General features: G+C 35.0%; 2 protein-coding genes across 9 annotated transcripts in view; one reads left to right on the forward strand and one right to left on the reverse strand.

The window, feature by feature from the left end:
• The window catches only part of MARCHF7 (membrane associated ring-CH-type finger 7), a 47,615-nt gene extending 29,982 nt beyond the window's left edge, over positions 1-17,633 (forward strand). For 2 of the 8 annotated variants that reach the window (XM_044381550.3, XM_048214072.2), the window contains 5 exons: positions 1,367-2,474; positions 4,282-4,451; positions 10,157-10,266; positions 13,186-13,299; positions 14,896-15,206. In XM_044381550.3, the coding sequence (XP_044237485.1) occupies positions 1,367-2,474; positions 4,282-4,451; positions 10,157-10,266; positions 13,186-13,299; positions 14,896-15,075 (1,682 nt within the window). In that variant the 3' untranslated portion in view covers positions 15,076-15,206. The other 6 variants (XM_057318098.1, XR_008961257.1, XM_026492730.4 and 3 more) reach the window with 6 other exon arrangements.
• A 1,298-nt stretch (positions 17,634-18,931) lies between these two features.
• The window catches only part of LY75 (lymphocyte antigen 75), a 121,281-nt gene continuing 115,144 nt past the window's right edge, over positions 18,932-25,068 (reverse strand). Inside the window, exon 39 of the mRNA XM_026492728.4 lies at positions 18,932-21,856. Within this exon, the coding sequence (XP_026348513.3) occupies positions 21,654-21,856 (203 nt within the window). The 3' untranslated portion in view covers positions 18,932-21,653. The remainder of the gene's footprint in view (positions 21,857-25,068) is intronic.

Here is a 25,068-nt window from a genome sequence, read left to right on the forward strand (position 1 = left end):
TCTTAAAAAAAAAAATCATAAGGAAGGGACAGTACATACATAATACCTATAATATTTACTGAAAAAAATCCATGTGTAAATGGACCTGTACTGATCAAACCCATGTTGTTCAGGGGTTAATTGTGTAGTATAATGAGTACTTAGAGTTAAATTCTGACCTAACTAGCTTGAAATCGGCATTTTAAGGCATAATTTAGAATTACTTTTGTTTGATGTGAAATGTGCCTTTATTTTCATTCAGTTGCAATAAAGACTAACACTGTTTCTGTCAGTGTACATTAAGGTTAAGGTTTTCAGAATTAAATACCATAAAACAAAAATACTGAAAAACAGAAAGTGCTTATTGAAGTTGACAGATCTAGCAGGCAAAAGTGGAGTTTGATTTAGATAGAAGAACATACATTTGTTCTTAAAGGTGTAGGTTATTTTAAATAAGCTTATTGGGGCAAGCCTTTGCTGAAGACCAGTGAAAACATCTTTTTATTTGCTTGGCTTTAGATGGAGGAGCTGTAGTATATAGTATCGATACCGTCTATGAGGTCTACAAGTATAGGATAGAATAGATTTAGCCACTAACAGTTTATCCCTTCGTGAGGCTCCATGTGTTAGTGCAGTAGCAATCTCACTCTTAAGCTAGGAGTATAGATGAGTATTCTTTATAAAGAAATGCAAAATATTTCTCATCCCATTTCAAGATTTGAACCACCAGTAGTATACTTTTCAAAACTGCAGCTACCAGGGCCCTGTTCTGACTCATAGCTCCCAGCAAGTATTAAAAAGTAGAGGTATGTCTGATGAGTAACCAGAGATAACATCCACAGCTCTTAATTTGAAAGAAAAAAGATTGGAGAAAGTTTTAGCTGTTAGCAAGGTTTGCCATAAAATTATAAGGATGATAATATTAGTGTGAAATAAGTTTTAAGCTTATCGCGGAGTAAGAAGAATCTCCAAAACACTGTCTCCCTACGATTATTTTGTCTTTATGTGTTGTGAGAGTGCTTTACAGTGAATTATTTGGCCCACTTAAAATTCCTTGTCCATTTAGATATTATTTTACCATATCTATTTCTGAGCAACAAATTCAGACTGTTAAACCTTCAACAAGTTAGTAGATTTAGATGTTTGTCTCATAAGCTGTGACACCTTTCTTTTCAGTTAGCAGCAGTACTGGATTTTATCACAGGTATAGAAGGAGAAATACATTTATGTTTTTTCCTGTAATAGTAGTTAAGCTCTTTGTTTATATTATAGCAGTATTTGGTTTGAACCCAGTGTTTCACTTTGCAGTAATTAGTTAATAAATGCAAATTTAATAATACTCATTTTATTTCATGTAATTGGTATCTTTCTTTTCTTTCAAAAATAGATGTTCAAGACAGAGTTCCTTCTTCATATTCACAGGGAGCAAGACCAAAAGATAACTCACTGAGCACTTTACAGTTGAATACATCATCCACAAACCACCAGATGCCTTCTGAACATCAGACCATACCATGTTCTAGGGACTCTAGTAGACATCCTCTAAGATCAAATTTTTCTCCAAGAGAATTGGAATCTCCCCAGAGCAGTACACAACCTGGATTTTCTTACATTTCAAATAGAGATGAAACCTCAACCATAAGCAGTTCAGATAGGGTTGGTTCATCTCAAAGATCATTTCAAGAATCTTCTGACAACGAAGGTAGACGTTCTACCAGGAGATTGCTATCACGTATAGCTTCGAGTATGTCATCTACCTTTTTTTCGCGAAGATCTAGCCAGGATTCGTTGAATACAAGATCATTGAGTTCTGACAGTTCTTATGTGTCTCCAAGAATCTTGACAGCTTCACAGTCTCGTAGCAATGCAGCATCAACTTCTGATGTTCCTGATAATAGGGCATCTGAAGCTTCTCAGGGATTTCGATTTCTTAGGCGAAGATGGGGTTTGTCCTCTCTTAGCCAAAATCATAGCTCTGAGCCAGATTCAGAAAATTTTAACCAAGAACCTGAAGGTAGAAATACAGGACCATGGTTATCTTCCTCACTTAGAAATAGATGCACACCTTTGTTCTCTCGAAGGAGACGAGAGGGACGAGATGAATCTTCAAGGATACCTACCTCTGATATACCATCTAGATCTCATCATATTTTTAGAAGAGAATCAAATGAAGTGGTTCACCTTGAAGCACAGAGTGATCCCCTTGGGGCTACTGCCAACAGATCACAAGCATCTGCAGCTTCGAGTAATGCTGCTGCGGGTGGTTCCACATCAGATTCAGCCCACAGTGGAAGAAATACAGGAATAACAGGGATCCTTCCTGGTTCTTTATTTCGATTTGCAGTTCCCCCAGCACTTGGAAATAATTTGACCGACAATGTCATGATCACTGTAGATATTATTCCTTCAGGTTGGAGTTCATCTGATGGAAAAAGCGATAAAACTAAAAGTGCACCTTCAAGAGACCCAGAAAGACTGCAGAAAATAAAAGAGAGGTAAATTTGAATATCTGTCATAAGTCCATAAAGCAAAGAGCAGATTAGTGGAAGAAGTCCTTTTCTAAAATGGTTTCTCATAACATTGGTATCTGAGATTTCTTTTCCTTAAAATTTATATTTACTAAGATGTTAGATTCTCAAAGGAAATGGATAAGAATTAATGAAGGTAGGCACTGGGAGTATAGATTGCATCAAGAAATAGCCTAAAGATTATTTTTAACCAACTTTTGATACAGATGCACAAAAAGACAAAAATCTTAAACTCTTACCCTGTTACTTGGTAGACCATTGCTAAATAGGATTGGTAAAGGGGCCCCAGTGGTCATGGATTATCAAAACAATCTGTCTTAGTTTTAATATGATTGATTTACCATTTATTTGTATTTCTTATCTCAGACTCTTTTTTGGAATGAGGTAAAATCATTTACACAAATTATTTTGTTTTTGAAGTCCAGGTATATACTGAATATTCTTTGTATATTGTGAATATTTGATAGAAATACTAGTTTAAATTCAGGACTTAGAATCTTTTTATGCAGATGTATCTTTGTAGAGTTGAAGATTGCTTAAAAATCTCTGGTAAGAGGGAAAAGATGAAAAATCAGAGATTTTAGTCCCAACTTATTTTGTCATGTTAGTGTACTTAGTTTTTCCGTCTAATATAATTTTTATAAAAAATAATTGTCCTGATAGAACGGATCAGGATAGTACATGTAAAGTATGCTCGTAGGGAGAAAAGACTCAGGTAAAGTGAAGGCTGTGGGGTGCGTTTTTGTTTTTTCTTGTTTTTAAAGGCCTAACGTAATAGAATTTTTGGGAAGCATAGTTGTTACTGTTGTGTTAGTTTTGTTTTGTTTTGTTTTTTTAAGAAGAAATACATTCAAATCTAACGCTCTAGGCATAAAGGGAGCCTGAGATGTTGGACATTAGGCCACTACATTCCCTTTTTTCTTTATGTAGGACAAAACGGGACTATTCTCTTCCTGCACTTAAAGTTTGTTATTTTTCCTTGGAGAAAGATTCACTGCCCTGGTAGTGTTAGCTTTAATGTCATTATAGCAACTCTTTCATGCCAGCAGTGGACCAAGGTAATGGGGGTTTTAACAAAAAATTATACACACACACACACAGCGCTACATTTTGCATTTAAATTAAGTAGTACATGTTGCCTATTAAACAGAGAACATAGATTAATGGAAAGGCTTCACACTTTAAAAGCCTGCCCTGTAAAAATCAGGATGATTGAATAATATTGCTGCGGGTAGGGGAGATGGGGAATTTAAAAACCTGTTGGTGTTTACTGTGATTTAATACAAAAAGTTTTATCAGTATAAATATTTGGTTCTGATAGCATGTAAATGAGAAAAACACAAGTCATTATTTAGTTTATTGAAGTTGTCCTGAAAGTTTTTTTGGGAGGTGGGGGAGAAAAGTGATAAGTATGTTCCTTTATAGTATTGGATTGAAGTAATCTGTGATACTGTAGAAATTAAAATCTCTCAGGGATGTTTGTAAAGTGATCATAAAAAATGAGCTTGAAGTGTGATATCAAAGAAAATTACTTAAAGCATTTGAAGAATTAAGAGGAGATACCCTGTTTCATTTACCTTTAAAATATTTTTAATTTTCATTCTTACTGAACTGGTTTTTTTATGTTGGTCACTGTTTTTTAAGGTTTTTTGGTTTTTTCTACTCAATGTGAGTAGACATAACAAAGACATTGTTTGAGATTAGGTATGATTGGAAATGACTTACCAGGATGAGTTATCATAGCTCTGTTTATGAAACGTTCCTTCCTTTCTAGCCTCCTTTTAGAGGACTCTGAAGAAGAAGAAGGTGACTTATGTAGAATTTGTCAGATGGCAGCTGCATCATCATCTAACTTGCTGATAGAGCCATGCAAGTGCACAGGAAGTTTGCAGTATGTCCACCAAGAGTGTATGAAAAAGTGGTTACAGGCCAAAATTAACTCTGGTGAGATTTACCTTTTTATGTATTTTGTTTTCACAGTTTTTCCAAGAGATGGACATATAAATGTATTTTATTTAGCAAATCTGATCATAATTTATTGTCAAAGTTATACTCTTATCAAAAGTATGTTATTTTTTGAAGCAAAAAGCATTGAAGAGCATTCATTAGTCTTGCTTTGTAAATTTAATTTATCATAGTGTTTCTTATATTTCATTAACCCAACAAACTACTTTTTCTTAGACATTTGATAACTCTAATTGATTATCACGGTTGATCCTTATATCATGTAAGATCCTTTTGAATTGAAGAAGTAATTACTTACTATTTACCAGCTATGTGTCCTTGAGAAATATTTGTTTCTAATGCTGTTGTGCAGTAATACTAAGGTTATTACAGGGTTTCATTGTTTATTGAGTACCCGTTAGGGAGCCAGGCACAGTTCTAGATGTGGGATCTGGAATGGTAAACAAAACAGACAAGGCACTTGCTTTTGTGGTGCTGTTGGGTGTTAAAGGAATGCCTTGTTGAGGTGAGGCCATTTAAACTGAATGAAGAGGAGCTATTCCAAAATGACGGCAAGAGCATTCCAACTGAGGAAACTCCTAGTGTGAAAACTTTAAGGTGGTAACATGACAGGTGTGTTTGAGGAACTGAATGAAATGCAGTGTGGCAGGAATATAGTTAGTGAGCTAGGAGACGGGTGATACAGTTGGGATTAGAGAGATCCGTGGAGGTTATCTCACTTAAGACTTTTAAAACTAGTGTCTAATGTTTAGATTTTTGTCTAAATGTGATGGGAAGCCACTGAAAGGCAGGGGAGTAAAATGATTTTATTTTGGCTGCTCTGTGGAGAATTTTAGGGGGACAAGAATAGAGGCAGGGAGTCCATCCACGAGTCTGTTTTACAAGAGATGGTGATGGTAGTGGTAGAAATGGATGGATTCTGGTATGTATGGGAGGTAGATTCTATATGACTTGCCAGTGGATTAGATGTGGTGAAAGAGAAAGAACAATTTGAGAAGTTTGTATTTTTGCCTTGAACAACTAAGTAAATGATGGGGCCATTTACTGAACTAAAAGAAGAGTAGGAATGGAATAAGTGTGGGGCAGGAAATAAAGAATTCTGTTTTAGACAAACTGCTTATCAAGAGAACCATCTAAAAATGTCATCTAGGCAGTTAGCTAGACAAACCTGGTGTTTCAGGAGATAGTAGTGGTGAAAGTTACATTTTGGGGAATTAGAACACATACATACTAATTTTAAGCTGTGGGATTAATATCTCTAGAGCAAGAACAGGTCTCAAAGGAATGAGGCCAGGACAGAGCCCTGGGGCACCCAGGCACGTAGTGGGAGCAGAGGAGATTTGAGGAGTAGCCTCAATCTGGTAGGAAGAAAACTTAAGAAGAGGTAGTGTTGTGTAAGCAAAAAGAAGAAAGTGTTCTAAAGAGGGTATGGTCAACCCTGTCAGGTATCACAAAGAGATACAACAAAGAAATGGCAGTTGGTAGCATGAATGTCCTTGGTGACTTCAGTTTCTGTGGAGTGGTGGAATCATGAGCATGATTAATGGAATTGAGAGAAAACAAGGTAAAACAGGAGACAGCCACATAGACCCCTCTTCCAGTAAGCTTTATTGTTGAGACTGGTGATAAGGGGGAGGAAATGGGAAGTAAAATGGGGTCATAGGACATGTTTTTGTTTTAGTTTGAAGTGGGAGATTCTGGTGCATGTTTTGTTTTAATAAAAGACACAATGGAAAGAAAGGTTTTAGCCTTTAATAGGAAAAAAATTATATCTAGAAGGCTGGTGTAGATGCAGATGTTGATCATTTTGTTGCTTTGATGAGAGAAGCTTGCTTGACTTCCTGTGTAACTGCTTCTGTTTTCTTAATAAAAGGAGGTAAGGTCTTCAGCTGATTAGGGGACAGGTTAAGAGATTTTGATGTATAGGGAAAACAATACTTAAAGACATTTGTAGGGTTTTCTGGAGGTACTAGTATCCCTGAAAATCTGTGGCTATGAATATGATTTAAAAGTGAGGTGTACTTTTTTTTAGAAGCAGTTTTCAGATGGTTGGTTATAGACATGGATTTGAGTTCGCTGGGGTTGGGATCTTTGCTAGGCAAATATGATGAAGAGAGTTAAGGATATTCGTGAGAACATAGTTGTGGTGGCCATGGAAATTAAAATCAAGAGGGGGAATAAGAACATCAGGAAGTGGTTAATGAGAAAGTGGGTAGGGTTAGTGTCTTTGAGTCTCATTGACATTGAAGAGAATTGCCAGGTAAACTGGAATGATGAGAAATTGTAGGTACACTGGAGAAGATGCCTAAAATACAGATATAGGGGTAGTGCAGTAAACTGTGATGATAAAGTCAAGGTGTGACCATAGTGGATGGCTGGAGTGGGGAAGGGTAATTCTTAGAAGCTTCGATGTTGAGGAAGTGTGTGTGAATATTGAAACAGCCAAGAAGTAAGTTGATAAAGATGGAAAGCCAGGTGCTAAAGTTATTAATGAAAGAGGAGGGATTTAGAGTTTCAGAGTAACAATAGGTATGGCTTTTATTTATTTCTGCTTCTTGGTCCTGAGGTACAAGGGGTTGTAGGAAAAAAGAATGTATCAGTCTAGAGGGGCACTGTGATTTGGGCATGAAGATGAAGAGATTAATCAAAAAAGAGATTGGTTATGAGAGAAAATTTACACCACGAATACCAGAGGACATAGTGAAAATGACTAGTAGGGTGAGAAGGGTGGGAAATTAGATCAGATTAATAAATGGACACACTTGTATGAGATTGATGGTTTGATAATAGTTGGTGACATGGGAAAATCATGGGTGAGGTATGATGGCATTAATACTGATTTTAATCTTTTGGAAGAGTTGGGTAACCTGTTCAAGCTGGAGATTATGAGGCTTCTGGGAAAATTTTGTGTGTAGCTAGTTAGACAAGGTCTCCTTGGGGTAGGGGACTTATGTTTTGTATTAAGGTAGTCTGATCCCAAAGTGGTGGGACAGAACCGTCTCACCTGTAGCAGCCTTTTCTTAGCCGTATGGTGTTATGACAGTCTCTTGGCTTTCTTGGTCACTGCCCCGGGGCATTATTAAGATGAAATGAGTGTTAGCATGGAAGCTTTGGTTCTTGACACTGAGTAAGGGCCCAGGAATGTTAGACATTGCCAAAATAAAAACAACGTGATTCACCTTCTGATAATATTTGCAGTTAGGTTATTAGTGTTGTGTAGGCAGAAAAACAGATAATACAGCGTGTTAAGAACATTGGCATTTTGGAATTAGACATGACTGGATTGGAATAATGGCTCTAATACTTAACTGTGGAGGATCTTGAGTAAGTTTTTTAACATTGGTTCTCAACCCTCACTGCTGAGCACAATTCCTCATTAGAGTTTTTAAAAATATAGATGCCTAGATATAATTTTGGACATTCTTAAGTAGTTCTGGGATTGGGCCTCAGTTCCATTATGAGTAAAACTGAGTAAGATTTACCACATGGTGGTGTTGTGAAGGTCAGATGAGATGATGTTTACGAATAGTTTCTCACAGTACTGAGCATGTGGTAAATACTCAGTTTGATGGGTTTTATCAGGTTATAATAAGTACTTTCTAAGATAAGGTCAAATGAATATAAAGATCTCAAGATCTGAACCTTCCTGATAAATCTTCACAAATCTTTCTCATACTTATATAAAGACCCATCTGGTAGAAGATTCATTCTGGTAAAAATTGATTTAAACATTTATTAAGCAGCTGCCATGTATGGACTGTTAAATTCTGCAGGATGTGCGGAGATGAACAAACCAAGTCTATAGTTGTACGAATTTAGACAAATGCAGTCAGGGCCTACTGAATGAGGTGGGTATACGTGGAAACAGCCCTGGACTAAACAATGTAGGTATAAATGGACTTCTGTCAGCTGTAGATGACCTTTTTGAATGTTGTTGTACAAGTCACTTAATTCCTAGAAGAGAAAAAATGAATCCCTAAGATGTGTAAGAATTTGTACTAAATGGTCTGTCTCCAAGGTCCATATTTTATAATCATACTTTTCCTGCTTCTGAATCAGAGGATAGTGTTAGGAAATGTCTGCTAAATATCTTTCACATTCTTTATAGTCTCCTTCAGGTCATAAAATGGACTTAGCTTGAATTTAGTTCAGTGGTACAATACTAATTTTTTTAATTAAAATATTCCAGATGGCATTTTAATTTCAAAATCTTAAATATGTTAGACTCCTAAAACAAAAACAACAACCACAACTAGGTTTTATTTATTCCTTGAAATACTGTGAATATCTTATGTAGTTTGACTACAGGACATTTTGAGACAACATACTACCTCACAATAGCACTCACTTTCTGTTCAGATATTTTCGAGAGAAAAATGCATATAAATTACTATTGCTGTCTTGGACTGTATGCCAAATTTGGCTGTTTTAAGAGTTTTAATAGCTCCTTGAAGACAACAGGGGTTATACTTTTTCCCTTCTAAATCTTGGCACATAACAGTCAACAATTGTTAGTTGAATTGAATCTAAACCTCTACCGTGTTAATCCCATGACTTCTCAAACTTTTAGGACATCTTTTTCAGTTTAAAGCTCTATCTAAAAATAAGCCAAAAGAGTAGGAGTAACCAATAACTGAATGTGTATGGGCTTGAGGGGAGCTTCCCCCCCCCTTTTTTTGTGATAAAATACGTATAATGTAAAATTTTCCTTTTGACCATTATTAAGTGTACAAATCAGTGGCATCGAGTATATTCAGAATGTTGTGTGACCATCAGCACTATGCACTTAGAAAATTTTATCATCACCGCAAACAGAAGCTGTATGCATTAAGCAGCAGCTCCCACCTACCCCCTCTCTCCATTCCCTGGTAACTTACTTTCTCTCTGAGTTTGCCCGTTGTACATAATTCATATAAATAGAATCATAATATTTGTCCTTTTTGTATCTGCTTTATTTTACTTAGCGTGTTTTCAAGGTTCATCCGTATTACAGCATGTATCAGAACTTCATTCCTTTTATGGCTGAAAGGAGCTGTTTTTATCTAGACAGAGGTGGATTCCTTTTTTTCCCCTCCTCGCTTATAGGGAAGGCACATTTCTTAGAGTACAAAAGGTCTGTATTGTCGTATCAGAGATACTGGCCTGGGTATAGGTAGCTCGTTGCTTGGGATACTATATTATTTAAAATTGTTTTCATGGCATCTTGCCAGGGTACTTGAGGAAGTAGGAAGTACAGATGACATTCCTTTGTCAGCTTCCCACCTCAGGGGTGGGGGATGTATATGCATTTCTGGGAGGCAAAAAACAATAGGTACCTAAATAGTGGGCGTGGGCCTAAATACCGTAGATTAGGACCTGACAAGCACAATAGTGTTCCCAGTGCAATCTTACTTCTTTCTCCCTTTTGATTTTCTATATTCTAAGCTTAAAACTTTACAAAGGGCGCCGGGGTATCTCAGTTGGGTAAGCTGCTGCCTTTGGCTCAGGTCATATCAGGGTTCTGGGATCAAGCCCCCCACATTGGGCTGCTCAGGAGGGAGTCTGCTCTTCCTCTGCCTCTTCCCCACTCCCCACCCTTCTCAGGTTCTCTCTCTCAAATAAATAAATAAAACCTTTTTTTCTTCACAAGGAAGAATGTTTTGTGGAGACATAGTAGAACTAAGCTCTACTTTTAATTTTGCCAGGTTCTTCTTTAGAGGCTGTAACCACCTGTGAACTCTGTAAAGAGAAGTTGCAGCTTAACCTGGAGGATTTTGATATTCATGAACTACATAGAGCTCATGCAAATGAACAAGTTAGTATATTTTGCCTAATTTGGTAAGTGTCTATTCTATGCATAAAGGACAACTCTTGAAGAAAAGATTAAATCATGGTCAGAAAACCTGCATTGAAATAATAATAGTAATGTTTTTAATATAATTAATTCTGTTATTACATAAGGTATTATATGATTTTATAATTTTGTATTATTTTTCCCCTAACTTTTTAAAGTGAAAGGCAAATAACCAAGTCACAGATTTTAAGTTTAAGGTAAAATTCATCATATGCTTTCTAAGTAAACCTGAAAATAATAAAAGCTTAGGAAATTAGTCCCAGAGTAGTAATGTCAGCCTTCTCTCCCCATAGCTGTCTCAGTTGTGAATGCCTGAGTCCGGAAAATAATTGAAACACCAGTCCACAGATCTGCATCCTAGCTCTGTATTTTTTATGTTGGGAATAATTTTTTTACCTACGTATCTAACGCCCCCATTCTTCCTCCTGTCTGGTTCCCTCTACCCTCCCTATTTCCCCCTATTCCCGCTTCCACCTTTATGTTGACCGAGTTATCTTATATGAAATCATTTGTTCCAAGTTCACATTGTTTCTCTTTCCTTCAGTATTGTATCACTACAGTCATGCTGTTACTTACATAATGAATAATGTCGGGATTTCTCCGATCATATTAAGATTTTATTTCAAATATTTTCCTCTCATTTCTCAGATTTTTTGGTATGTATTGATCACTACTTCTCATCCCCACCCCCCATTGATTTGATTACTCTTTTTTCCTGAAGATTAGAGCTCAGTATTTTTCCCTTTTTAAAGGAAAATTCAGGGGAGGGGGGACGATGTTGAAAGAGACTTCAAGGATGACTCTAGGGCCATACTATCCAAGTGTGCTTAGCATATTTGTGATAAAAAGAGATATGATGGAAAGAGAATGCATGAATGCTGGAAAAACACTTTTTAAATGAAGGAGTAATGGACACCTTGCCCCCCTTTTTTTAGTTGAATGAAGTTTAAAGTAGCCATTTTAAGGTAAACAGTTTATTGGTTCTAGTACATTTGCAGTGCTTTGCAACCATCACCTCCATCTGGTTGCAGGACATTTTCCTCTCTAAACGAAAATCCTATACCCATTAAGCAGTTGCTCCCTCCCCCTTCTCCCATCCCCTGGTAACCACCAGTCTGTGTTCTGTCTCTATGGATTATCTATTCTGGATATTTTATATAAATGGAAACATGCAATATATGATCTTTTGTGGACACTCTTCACTTTTTAAATGTGGGAATATGGATACCCTTTGAAAATCAGGTTAAGACCAGAAACACTCCTTACAAAATATACATAGACACAAAATCTGTATATAGTTTTAGGGATTCCCAGATCTTTTGAAGCTGATTGCTTATATCCAGGTTAAGAGTTACCGATCTAATGAATGAAACATTAGGCAGTTGCTATAGTACAGATGCTACTCTAATGTTAATTATTGTTTTATTCTTCAATGAAGAACACTCCAAAAGGTACTCGAAAGGGAATACCACTTCAGTAAGGAACTGTCTTAAATTCTTAAGATGTCTGTCTAGACAGCTGGACATTGGTATTTTAAATAATAGTGGGGGAAAGTATGGAAAGGTGGAATAATGCAAAGAATTTTGTGGGTTTTTTTGTTTTTGTTCTTGGGGTTTTTTTTGTTTTTGTTTTTGTCTTCTCAAAATTTGAATAGGTTTCAAAGGATGGTTTTCTCCTGCCGTTCTTTCTTAGGGGCTCCCGTCATGTCTCTTGAAGGTGGTTTTTGGCTTTTCAGTATAGCTGGGAATGTTTTTATTGTTCTTCAAGGATTTTAATGACCCGCCTCTTAAATAATTTAGAGGTGTTAGGAAATACTAGGTGGAGTCATTATAAAAATGACAGTCTTGATTAAGCTTCCTGGCTTTAACATCTTTGTTCTTTGTGAATCATGGATTCTAGTGGCCTGACAACTACCCTTATTTAAATACAGTTTATTTTTTCATTATCCAATGCCTTCATCTTTTTCAAGGTGATAACCATTAAACTCTTCTTTTAATCTTCTTAGATACATGATTTCCTTTTAAGTTAAAAATAAGCAATTAATGAAGTATTTAGAGAAACTTTTAATCAGTTTGAAATTTGAGTATTTTGAAGAATCTGTAATCAGTAACTCGCTCGAGTTTGTACCAAGAACATACAGTTCTTAATTTCAGATAAGTTAATTATCAAAAATGATGCAATTTACAGATAGTTCACTGTTTAACAATTACAGAACAGATTAGATTTTTTAAAATAATTTTTATTTTGTTATGTTAGAAGAACAGATTAGATTTTTAATAACACGATATATTCATGTTTTGTATTCTTAGCTTCAAAACAACAGAAGCGCTTTGAACCAAAGAACTATTTTTGCCCACTGCAAATTTCTATGCTTTTGATATCTGGAAGTTACTTTACTATCTTTTTTTAAGTTCATTTTTATATTTGCTGTTGCCTTTAGCTTAGTTAAATTGCATAAGAAACACTTGACCTATCAGAATAGGATTTTAGTTCTGTAATATATTGATATAGCTGTAGATGAAATGCTAATTTTTAGGTAAACAGTTACAGCCATCTGTGTAAAGAAATCTATTTTGAGCTTTCTAGGGAACAAGAGCATTCATTCTACCATCAAATGATTTTTCCCACTTTTACATAGATAATTACATAAAGAAAGACTATTTGAACACATTATATAGCATTAGTAAAATTTTATGAAGCTATGAAGAATAGCTTTTTATTTCTTTTTTTTTTTAATACATGGCTCTGTATCCCTTCCTAGGAACTGGATATAAATACATTTCCTCTAGTTTATCAGTATACTATGAGTAGTCAATCTCATTCTACTAATTTTTCATTCTCCATATTTTTCTTTTTCTCTTGTTTGCTTCCCTGTTGAAGGCTGAGTATGAGTTTATCAGCTCTGGTCTCTACCTAGTTGTGTTATTGCACTTGTGCGAACAAAGCTTTTCTGATATGATGGGAAATACAAATGAACCAAGCACACGTGTCCGAGTAAGTAATATTGGAGTGGGGGGAAAGCGAGGGTGCGATGCTGCAAGGGTTTGCTTTGGAAAGCACATTGTTTTATATGTTCACATTCTATTTTCTTTGGGGAGCTCTTATATTAAAATGTATCTTAAAAATAAAGTTATTGTAGATTTAATAGAAATTGCTGTCTTTCTTACTTCTGTATCAAACAGCCTAATTTTTTCACAAAGCTATTTTTAGAGAAGTAATTTTCTAGCTCTTGAAGGTAATTGGAATATATTTCAGTGGAAAACAGGGATGGAATTGAAAACACCTAGGGGAAATGCTCTTTTGAATTTGGGAGGGAAAATCCAACTCATTATTACAACTTAGAAACCTGACATTGAAATTGAACTCCAAAAACCAAGAGAGTATGGGAAATTAACTTCAATTTCATTTGTTACTATCCTATAAAAGATTACTAGTGTACTAATTTTTAAGCATTCATATTACAAACTACTGAAGATGGGGACTATTGTGTGTTTACTCTCTTCACTCTTATCTTAATGTAACACTTGAGCTAGCTGTCTTTTAAGTGCTCATAAATAAAGTGATACTGCTTACCTCAGTATACCGAAGGAAGTTTATACTCTGCTGCCTTGCCCGTTTTGTCTGGCAGGGGCTCGGTCTACATCTCATTACTCTAGCATTGTGAACACTTCATATCTTGTAATGTGTTCATAAACATATACTTCAAACTATTTTTAAAATAAATGTTCACTCTGATGATAAAAATAGAGCCAAGTTTCTGGTGAGATTTAATGTTTCTATTTTATTTTGAAAATTATCAAATAACCAATACATACACTGCTTCTAAATTGGTTAAAAAAAAAAAAAACATTTTTCTGTAATCGTGTGAACATTATTCCTGTGAGTCTTTTGGACAGATTATTATCACTGAGAGAATAAAGAATGAGCTATCAAGATCATTCAGAGTTTGAGCAAAGATCTCTTGACTTCTAAGAACTTAAGAAACCGTAGAACCTAAATTTAGTAAATGCCATAAAATTATTTCTTAAAAGGTGACTTTTTAAAATGAAGAAACCTTATGTAATGCATATAATAAGATCTGTTGGATTCATGCCTTTGTAAAAGATAGAAATTATATTCAAGTGGAAGTCTTTACTGAATTAAAATACTTCTGGAGCTATCAAATTTAGGCAGGAAAATATTGATTATTCCTGTTTTGTTCTGGTTTTTTTTTTTTTTTAATTGACCACTAAAAGTGAATGCATTTGTGTCCAAACTGTAATGGTTTTAATTTTTTTTTCTCCGTAATTTTTTGAGGTGTTGTATTTATGCAAGGAGACAGAATGCCATTGGATAAAATTATTGTATCTGTTTTCAGTTTCTACACGATTCATGATTTCTCCATGACCATTTATATAATGATTATATACAACATTTAAAAGATAATTTCCTAAGCTTGTAATTTTTGATGTGGGGGTAGAAAGACCCCTATTTAAAGGCTTAAAATGGTGTTTGACTTTTTTAAGTAGAAATGAATCTCCTATACTGATTCTCTTTTTAGATCCATTTGCAACATTTAAACTACTGTATTTCTTTCTGCATTGTTTCTAGTTTATTAACCTTGCAAGAACTCTTCAGGCACATATGGAAGATCTCGAAAGTAGGTGGAATTTCCCCTTCCCAGACTTGTTGAATTTACTTTTACAAATTAAACCCACAGAGCAAAACCTAACTGTATATTCTTTCTACCAAATTAGAGCTTCATTTATAGGCTTAATAATAACAAAATAATTGACTTGGGAAAGATGGGTTGGGCAACTGACAGTTTTTTTAAAGCATATTTTTTTTAAAAAAATTCTATTTTAAGGTACAGAGGGTGTATTTAAAGTATTTCATTTTAAATAAAATTTTATTTTTGAACACCTTAATTTTAAAACTTTTAATCAAAAAGAACACATTTACTGCTCAAATCACACTTCTAAATCAGATTTGTGTGTGTGTATGAAATTTTACTTGTTACTCAGCTTTGTCAGATCATTAAAGGTTTTCCCTGGGTTTGTTTATAGTTCTAGGAAAATAGGGGTGAAAGATTCCTAATTCTGAGTCTATAACAGAAGCCATAGTGTTTTTTTTGCTCCTTGTTCAGGTCCTCATGGACCTTTAATAGGCAGCCAGCTCCGCCAGCAGCTCCAATCTCTTAAGATCACGTTCCAGCATTAGGACTTCTGCCTGGGCTCCTATGTGAAGGCACTTAATGCCCAAATCTTTACAGGCATCTGCACAGCTTAACCTCAAAGTCCTACAACCTCCAGGGTGCTTCGTATCAGGTGGGCACAGATATTGGTGGCTCTGAAACAGTTCCTGGGAATCCAGGATTACCCTACCTGTTGTACTTTTTCTCCTAAAGCAACTGGCTCCCCATGATCAGATTCCATTACACTCTGAAGTGTATAAAATATGATTCTCCACTTGATTATCTTCTGTACTCTTCTTCAGAACACTTGGAGTGTTATCTGTAGTGTGCGTAATGTTTTTACCTTTAGGGAGAGCTCAGCATCCTTTGAAGTAAAGTTTGAGAGGGACTTGGTCTTCATGGGAACCTTTTAATGCCTTGAATATTCTAAAACATGGATTTTTGTCATTAAGTCTGTACTATTTTTAAGTTTTGAGAGGATTAGAGGTGTGCAACTAGATAATGCATTTTCACATTTCAGTATGTGTGAAAATGGTATATAAAGGACTGAGTGGTATACAAAATGGGAATTCATTTGGTATAAATACTTTTTCTTTTATACCTTCTTAGTTTGGATCCCTTGTGTTGTCTAACACAGAGATCTCTTTTTTGGTAAATTATGATTTATACTTTGCCAGATGTGATGCTAGTAATTTGTTTCACTGTATATTTTCCCCAGTTTGCTTGTTTTGTTTTTTGTTTTGTTTTTAAACTAACATTCTCATTTAGAATTTAGTTTCCTAAACATAGCAGTGTCTACTCCCAACATGTGAGAAAAATGGAGGGTGAAATATGCCCAAACTCAGCTGTGAGTGAAAGATGTGGGTGCTGCAAGCTTACTCCTAAGTACCAGAGTTTTCATATGTTCTAAGAGTTGGTTCTGACTGAATTTTCTTCTCCTGTGGAGTTAACCAAATAGAAAACATGAGAAGTTCCCTGAAATGAAAAGCTGTTTTATTTTTTAGTTTGGTATTTCTCCATGATACAACATGAAACTTAACCATAGGATTTACTCATTCATGAGCTAAGTATATGCTTGATGCCATTAAAAATGGATTTAAGATTTCTGCTAGACAGAAATGTGTAAACTTAAGTCCATCCATACATGTAGCATTCTTTTTTTTGTTGATTCCATTTGCTGGGTGCTCTTAAATACTGGGTCCAGTATTGACACAAGAAGAGTATACATTTAATCGTTTTGCCCTTGATAATAGGGGAAATGCTGGTTGGGTGTTTATTTTAGTGAACTTCCATTTTCCTCAACACACAGAACAGTTTATAGAATACATAGTTTTTTTTTACTTATGTCCTTCCTGTTGACATTCCAGGATGTGTATTCTAAACTTCTGGGCTACTTTAATAATAAATTGATGTCAGAAATATTGCAAAAGTGATGTTTCTGACAATGTGGAGGCACAGGAATAATCTCAGCAAAAGGTTTTTATTGAATCCAATTAGTTTAACTTCGGCTGTGTCTATATAAAGCATTTTTGACTAAATAGAGCTTTTCTTGGCATTGTATAGACATAGCTTTGATGTAAATTTCAAGAACACCCATAACCTCTTCTGTGTACATTTTTTTTCATTCTCATCGGATGCATCAAACATGCAGCAGTAATAAACCAGATTCTACTCAGGTGTGTGAGAGCACTTGCCATAAGTTCATTTTTTCTCTAGTGTCTACATCATTAGCTACTATGAACACAGATTGATCTCAGCTTTTTAGAAGACGTTTCTTGAAGCACATTTTTAAGCATTTTCATTTTTATAAAAACTAACCTAACAAAAAGATGTGGGGGTGGGAGCATTGTGGTTGGGCATCACCCACAGTCAGACCACCCTAACCCTGTCATAACTTACCATTATGACCAAACAGTATACTAAATTGGGATTTTTATTTTACAAGTCATTGCTATATTCTGGCTTCATATTTACCTTTCCATTCTCATCCCCCTTAAAATCATTCTTGATCATCCTGTTTTCTTTCAACAGCTTCAGAGGATGATTCCGAAGAAGATGGAGACCATAACAGAACATTTGATATTGCCTAACTTCATATAAGACAAATGGATGATCTGTGAACAAGTGTTTATTAAAACTGGCAATTAAGTGTGAATTTAATTTTGTGGGGGAATGCCTATTGAATACATTGACTATATATACATATATATATAATGAATATATATATATATATATATATATATATATAATGAGTATATATATACACACACACGGATGTCCTGTATATATATATATTCATTCTCTAGTATTGCTGAATTAAAATTCTGCTGGACCTTTTAACATGGCCAGTGTGAATCTGATGTTTATAAATTGGTAATCAAAAAGTATTTTTCTTTTAGGTGAGTGGGAAAGCGTTACCCTTGTTTTAGATATCTAAGCAAAGCTGACGACTCTTTTTTGTGTTCTGATTACTGTAGTCATATTTATGAAAAATGGTTCATGTTTTAGTCTCTTGCTAGTGAAAAAAGTGGGACAAAATATGCTTTTGAAATAAAATGGCAAATGGCACCTAATTATTTTTCCTTTCAAAATGCCTTACGTTGCAGTCTCATTTTCATAATCATTTGCTTCCAGTGTTTCTAAAAAATCAATTGGGGAGTAAGTTATGAAAGCATTATATTAGGTTTCCAAATTTAATATGAGTTCTAAATTCACTTAGCAATAAAACCTAATTTTTAAAAAGTATATAAGTATAAAATGTATAAATGATGGATAAATTTTTGTATTGATTTGCAAAATGCAGATTATATTTGATAGGCCATAGTATGTAGATATTCCTTTTAGGAATATTACAGCTGTAAACTATATCAGAATTGCCCATCAAACGCTATTTGGAAAAAAAATTATTGCAATCTCAAGTTAACGGAATATTTTTAAATCCCACATTTAAAGTTTAAAACACTGGTTTTCAATGTGTTTTTTAGTGTTGTCACTTCTTTATAGATAAATATGGTATAAATAACCTGTTTGGATCCTGGTCGTTTTTAACTGTTCCTTGGTAATTCTGAGCATTTATTTAGTGACTTAATATTTTTCACTGCTTTTGGAGAACAGATTAACATTACCTATTCACCATGAACAGATCTACACTGTGGTCATGAGTTGTGTATCCTTTCATAACACTGTATATTTCCTCTGTCAACACCCTGATACACTTTTAAACACCTTCAGGTGTTTTCAGATTAAATAAAGTCTTGTGTTATGGCAACAAACTACATTTTCAGAAACTAAGTAGAAACCATGTAATTTCTCAGATGTGAATCAACAGTTTGCCCACACAGTTTGTTGGTCTTCATGTAAAACCTTGGCTGGAAATAAAGTGCATACTGATTGATTTGCTTTATAGTTTGAAATGTGTCCTTTTAAATTGGTGCTCAGAGTAGACTTCAAACCTTAGAGCCAAGAACTTTATTAAAAAGTAAAATCCTGTTTCATACAAAAATACATAACTGTTTCTAAAACATTTGCTCAACTCACCGGTTACCTTTGCATTGCCTTAAAGAAAAAATACAGAATTTAAGGATGCCAGGTCCAGTATATATTGTCTGGGTTTTCAGGGATGCTTCGAGTTTGAAACATTTACACTATTAATAGAACTCAGCATGAAAATTAAGTATCTTCTGATTAACCCATCAAACTTTTAAAAATTTAAATAGTAGAAAACATTCCATTGGCATGCAGTTTATAGTTTTGTTATATTAAATGCTAATGACACAGATCGGCAGTGGCTTGAGCTTGATAGTATTCTTGTAGTTCCTTAGTACTACTTACTATTTCATATTTCAGTGTTGTATAATCTTGCAATAGCCTGTAAGTGTGAATTAGAGGGAATAAGGAAGGAAGGTCTTTTCATTGTTGTTAACTTTTAAACCCTAAACAAATAGAGACCATATGCTATTCACTACAAAATGCAAATTCCTAGGAAAATGAAGTTAAAAGTAATAGTCTCTCTAGATACTTGCCAAATATAAGAATTTATATTGTCCTTATTAGCTAGAACCAAGATGTTCAAAAAAGTAATTTATACATTTTGAATGTAAACAAGCACGTTTATGTTACTCTTAATGTTAAAAATACATACAGATTTGAACAATCCAGTTAGCTGTTGACCACCAAGTAGATAAAAGGGCTGGTTACAGGTGTTCTGATATATGAAGAAAATTAAGATTTAACACTTCAGTACAAGGGACCTCTAAGGACTTTCTTGAAAAATGAAGTCAAATATGGAAAATTAAATCAGGTTAAAACAGCCATTTTGGAAGAGCTACCACTGGGTAGAAGTTATCAAAATGAACAGAAGAAAATTAGTCGTATGGGAGTTGAGTGGAAGGGGGAGATTCTGGAGTAGCACTGTCCAATAAAACTTTGTGATAATAGAAATGTTTTCTAATTTGTCTTGCCTAATATGGTAGCTACTAACTACATGTGTTTTGAGCATTTGAAGTGTGCCTAGTGCCACTAGGGAACCGAACTTAAAGTTACATTTAATTTATTTAAATAGCCACTTGTAGCTTGTGGCTACCATATTGGACATTATAGAAATTTGACTACTAGACAAAGTTTTAAGGAAGTGTTAAGATAACTCCTAGTTCTTAAAGGACTGGAAGAACTTGAATAGAAAAAGTAGGAAGGAATTCCAGTCTGTTCGCTATTTGTACCACTCTTAATAGTTTATCAGTAATAAAATAGTATCCAAGATCTCAGAAATTTAAAGCTCTTACGGAGCGTGATCGTTTTGCGTACTACAGCTAGAGTAACATTTACTCGTTAGTACCACATAGCCACACTGTATAGTCCTGTCATCACTCCGTGGTTTGTCCTGTGTCAATAAAAAATAGTGCCGTCAGTTGTGATGAAGGATGTTATTCATGGTGCCAATGGAAACATGGCACAAGCTGGGACTTTTTGTTGCCATTGGTCAAGCATGAGAGACAGTGTATCTCCCCATAAGATCACTGATGGCATGTGGGTTAGGGGGAGAGAGAACTTCTTTGAGCTTTCAAGTTTCTAAATACAGTAAGTCTGATTTTATATGAACTCTATATTCTTTATCTTTTCATATTTTTAAGCTATAAAGGATGCTAAGGAAAATCACTCTTGCTTCAGCTTTCCTTTTCATTTCTTACCCCTAAAATGATTAATTTCACCTTTGTCTTAAAATGTACATTTACTGAAAACTTTGAGCATCACCACTGCAGTAGTATGTAGTGTGTTTCTACAGTTTGCTTAGTTTTCATGTCATTGAATGGCTAATTCATCAGTAGTTGGAGGGCATGAGATACCTTAGAGGAACAGATCTGGTGGTAGGAGAAAAATCCTTAAAGGGGCTCTGTGGTAAAAGTGTTAGCCTCACTGCCAGCTTCCTCCACACCTTCCTGGTATGGCTGTAAACTTATTGTTTCAAAAAATTTATAATAAATTTCATTGAAGTTCTAACCATTTGTGATCAGTGCTAAATACTATTTCTGGTCCAAAGTGATGTTCTAAAAGTAATGAAATTGTAAAATTATGTGGAATATGGGCTCCTTAAAATCTACCATATTTTCTACATCTAACTCAGGAAGATAAAAATATTAGAGGAATTATCTGCCATAGTAAATAGCATGTGTGATATCTGAATGTACAGGATCTATTTAACGGTCTTTTATTTCCCATATCTTGTTTATTAATAAAGGAGCAAGACCTAGAAACTGGGAGAGACATGGTGATTGCTAAAACTACAGTGGTAGGTAGTTTTCTGTTTTTGTTAATTCAGCTATAACCTAATGGTTTAACTAAATGGGAAGGAAGATAGAGCAGTAGACTGGGTTTTTATTTTTATCTGCTTTACTATTTTGGGCTTTATTTTAAACTTTTTCAAGTGAAGGGTGCATTTTAGGGAAATGGTTAAAACTACTAAATTATATCTATGATCATTTCTTTTTTTAAAAATTTGTTCTTATAAGAACCTAAAGATCAATTTTTGTCACAGTGATTACATTAGAATAATGAATGTTACTGGAATAAGGTAATAAACCGTAAAAACCATAATTTTCATTGTCAGGTTTTACATTAAAGTCCTGCACAGGAATCACTGTCAAAGTATTTGACGTCTTAATCTGAGATTTCCAAAATCTTAGTCAAATTGAACAGCATACTCATTTTCTTCTGCAACTACCAAAACACAGTCGTCGTTATAAGGTGATTGGGGTGCAGCTGAAAAAACTGTGGTGAAACCAGAATCCGAATTTCTTTTGTACAGGAACCAAATGATTGCTCCCAAAACGGTCAAAATTACTGTGCTAGCAATCACCAAAGCTGATATTAAAATGTGGTTATCTGAAAAGGAAAAGACAAAATACATACATACATATATAAATATATACACACACACATGGAAATCACTTGTTTGTATTGCACTTGGGGGAGCACAAATATAATTTCATCATGTACATATTTGACTATTTTGAGGATTTCCCCACATTGATAAAAATAAAAAATTACTATGTTTCTTAGCTTGAACTGTCATTCGAGATTTTAACTAAGTTTTACAATTTGCCACTGTACTGTAAGATCCTAAAATGGAAATCACCCACACTCAGGTATACTACAGTTCTCTTTCTCTCCCTTGGTTTTTACTTCCTGGTCTAAGACTTTATATTTACTGCTCTTTTCAAGACTAGTTGTCTTTAGAGGTTTGTTTACATTAATGAGGCTTATTGGTTCATCTGGTGTTTAGCATTTAAAATTTGCTCCACTGAAAAAACCAGGAATGGCAATAAAGTATCTTCCCCCCGCCTTTTTTTTTTTTTTTTGAAGATTTTTTTAATTTATTTGAGAGAGAGCATGCGTGTAGGGGAGGGGCAGACAGAGGGAGAAGCAGACTTCCCCCTGAGCAGGGAATACAGGGCTCTATCCCAGGACCCTGAGATCATGACCTGAGCCACCCAGGTGCTCCTGTTGTTTGTTTTTTTAAAATTATTTAATTCAAGTATCTGTGTGTATTTCTTATTATATACAACCTTAACAGTTCTTGGCTATTCAAAACCCTTGTAATCTTTTAGTAAGTTAGTCCAGGGAAATTGGTTTAGGAGTTAGGAGGAGGTAAATGCTTTGGGGGGAAGGTATTTGTATTATATTTGGTAGCACCCAAAAGTATGTCCAAAAAATCTCAAATTATTTTCTCTTTACAGATGTATTTTTACATTATGGTTATTTGAATGTACCTATATCCTCCTTCGAGGTATGCTTTTAAAATGATGTAAAGCTTAGCAAAGAATATCTGGCCAAAAGTTACATGTTAAAGTGAGGGAGAGCCATTGATGTTATTTAAAATATTGACAGGCTTCTTTAAAAAAACACAGGAGGAGTTAGGTAAATGGCCACAGCTGAATTCTCTCCTCTTTGGTCCTAAAATAAAGGTTTGTAGTGGTCACAATTTGTTAAGCTGTGGGTGTATTCTTACTGAAGACCTTCAGATGAAAAAAAAAATGTATCAAGAAAGCAGGGCACATAGTAGTTAAACATATTTATGAAATGTATGTATTTTTTAATGAATTCAGAGACCACTCTAGATCACACGTTGCCAGATCTTTCAGCTATTCCTAATAGGGTTTTGAGAACCACTTAGACCTACCAACTCTTCTACACATTTCAGTCTGCATATATTCCCCCCCCCAGCATACATGTGCGTAGCTTAAAATTCATAGTTCTGCAAGATATGTAACAAAAAATACTGTGCTTCTCCTGCCCTACTACTCCTCACCCTGCATTCCCATTCCTGTTAACTTCTGTTATTTGCCTCCATGCTTATAAATAACATGCTTACATGGCTTTTCTTGATTCAGTTTTTTAATGTAAAATACACATAACAATATGTACCATCTTAACCATTTTTAAGTTGACAGTTCTATACCATTACGTACATTCACATTGTGTCACCATTTATCCATAGAACTCTTCATCTTTCAAACCTGAGACTCTATATATTAAACAATAACGCCCCATTCTTCCCTCCCTCCATCCAGCATTTTACCTTGTCTAGGAGGTCGACTACTCCAGGTACTTCATATAATTGGAATGAAATCGTATTTGTCCTTTTGTGACCTGCTTATTTCACTTAGCATCTGATGTCTTCCAAGTTTATGCATGTTGCAGGATGTATTCGAATTGCCTTTTTTTAAGGCTAAATAATGTTCTGTGGTGTATATACACCGTGTTTTGCTTATCCAGTCATCTGTTGATGGACACTTGGGATTGGCAACTTCCACCTTTGGCTTTTGTAAATAATGCTGCTCTGAACATGGGTGTACAAATCTTTGATACCTCTTTTCACTTCTTTCGGGTATATACCCAGAAGTGGAGTTGCTGGATCACGGGTATTTCTGTTTTTAGTTTTTTGAGTAGCTACCATATTGTCTGTACCATTTTACATTCTTACCAGTAATACACAAGTGTTCCACTTTCTCCATATCCTTGTCATCACTTGTTTTCTGTTTTCTTGTTTTGTTTTTGTACATAGCCAACCTAATGGCTATGAAGTGGTGCCTTCCTTGATTTATTTTTAAAGTAAGCTCTACACCCAACATGGTGCTTGAACTCACTATCCCAAGGATCAAGAGCCATATAATCTACCAACTGAGCCAACCAGGTAGGTGCCCCCCCCCCCCTTTGCTTTTTTTGATATTTATTCCCTATGGAAGAGAGAACTTGATTCTCCACTATCTACATGAACTCTCAAACACTCCTTTCCTCCTCTTCCATCATAGTTCTAGCAAGCCCCAAACTGAGAGAAAAAATATCCACGATACATGTGACAACTCATATCCAGAATTAAAAAAAAAAAAACTACCATTCGGAAAGCCAACCCAATTAGAAATAAGGACCTAAAACCTGAAGAGGCATATCACAAAAGAACACACTGAAATGGCTAAGTGTGTTAGAGTGCTCAACATGATTCATCAGGGAAGTGAAAATTAAAATGACAGATCGCTACACATCACATTTGAGTGGCTAAAATCAGGTTGGCTATCATGGGATGGATGTGTAGAGCAAACAGAACTTGCATACACTGACAGTAGGAATGTAACTGTTCAGCCACTTTGAAAAACATTTGATGGTTCCCGTAAAGCTAAACATATGAGCTACCCTTTGACCTTGCAATTCTACCCTTTGGAATATCCTCCAGGAGAATGACAAAACGGGTCCAAGTGAGAATGTTCACAAGCAGCTCTTACCATAGTAGTAACCAAACTGGAAATGATCCAAATATACATAACTAGAGATTGGACAAATTGTGATGTATTTATAAAATACTATGCAACAGTAAAATAGGTACGATATATACACAACATGGGTGAATCTTAAAAAAAAAACTGAAAGAAGCCAGTAGGATTATATTTATGTTAACAACGACCAACTAACCTACGGTGACAGAACTCAATAGTAGTTAACTAGGATAGATGGTGGTAGGGGCTACATTTATTGGGAAAGGGCATGAGGGAAATTTTTAGTGTAACAAATGTACTGTATCTTGATTTGAGAGGTAGTTA

The sequence above is a fragment of the Ursus arctos genome, unplaced genomic scaffold (genome assembly GCF_023065955.2).
Source record: "Ursus arctos isolate Adak ecotype North America unplaced genomic scaffold, UrsArc2.0 scaffold_1, whole genome shotgun sequence".
NCBI classification, from domain to species: domain Eukaryota; kingdom Metazoa; phylum Chordata; class Mammalia; order Carnivora; family Ursidae; genus Ursus; species Ursus arctos.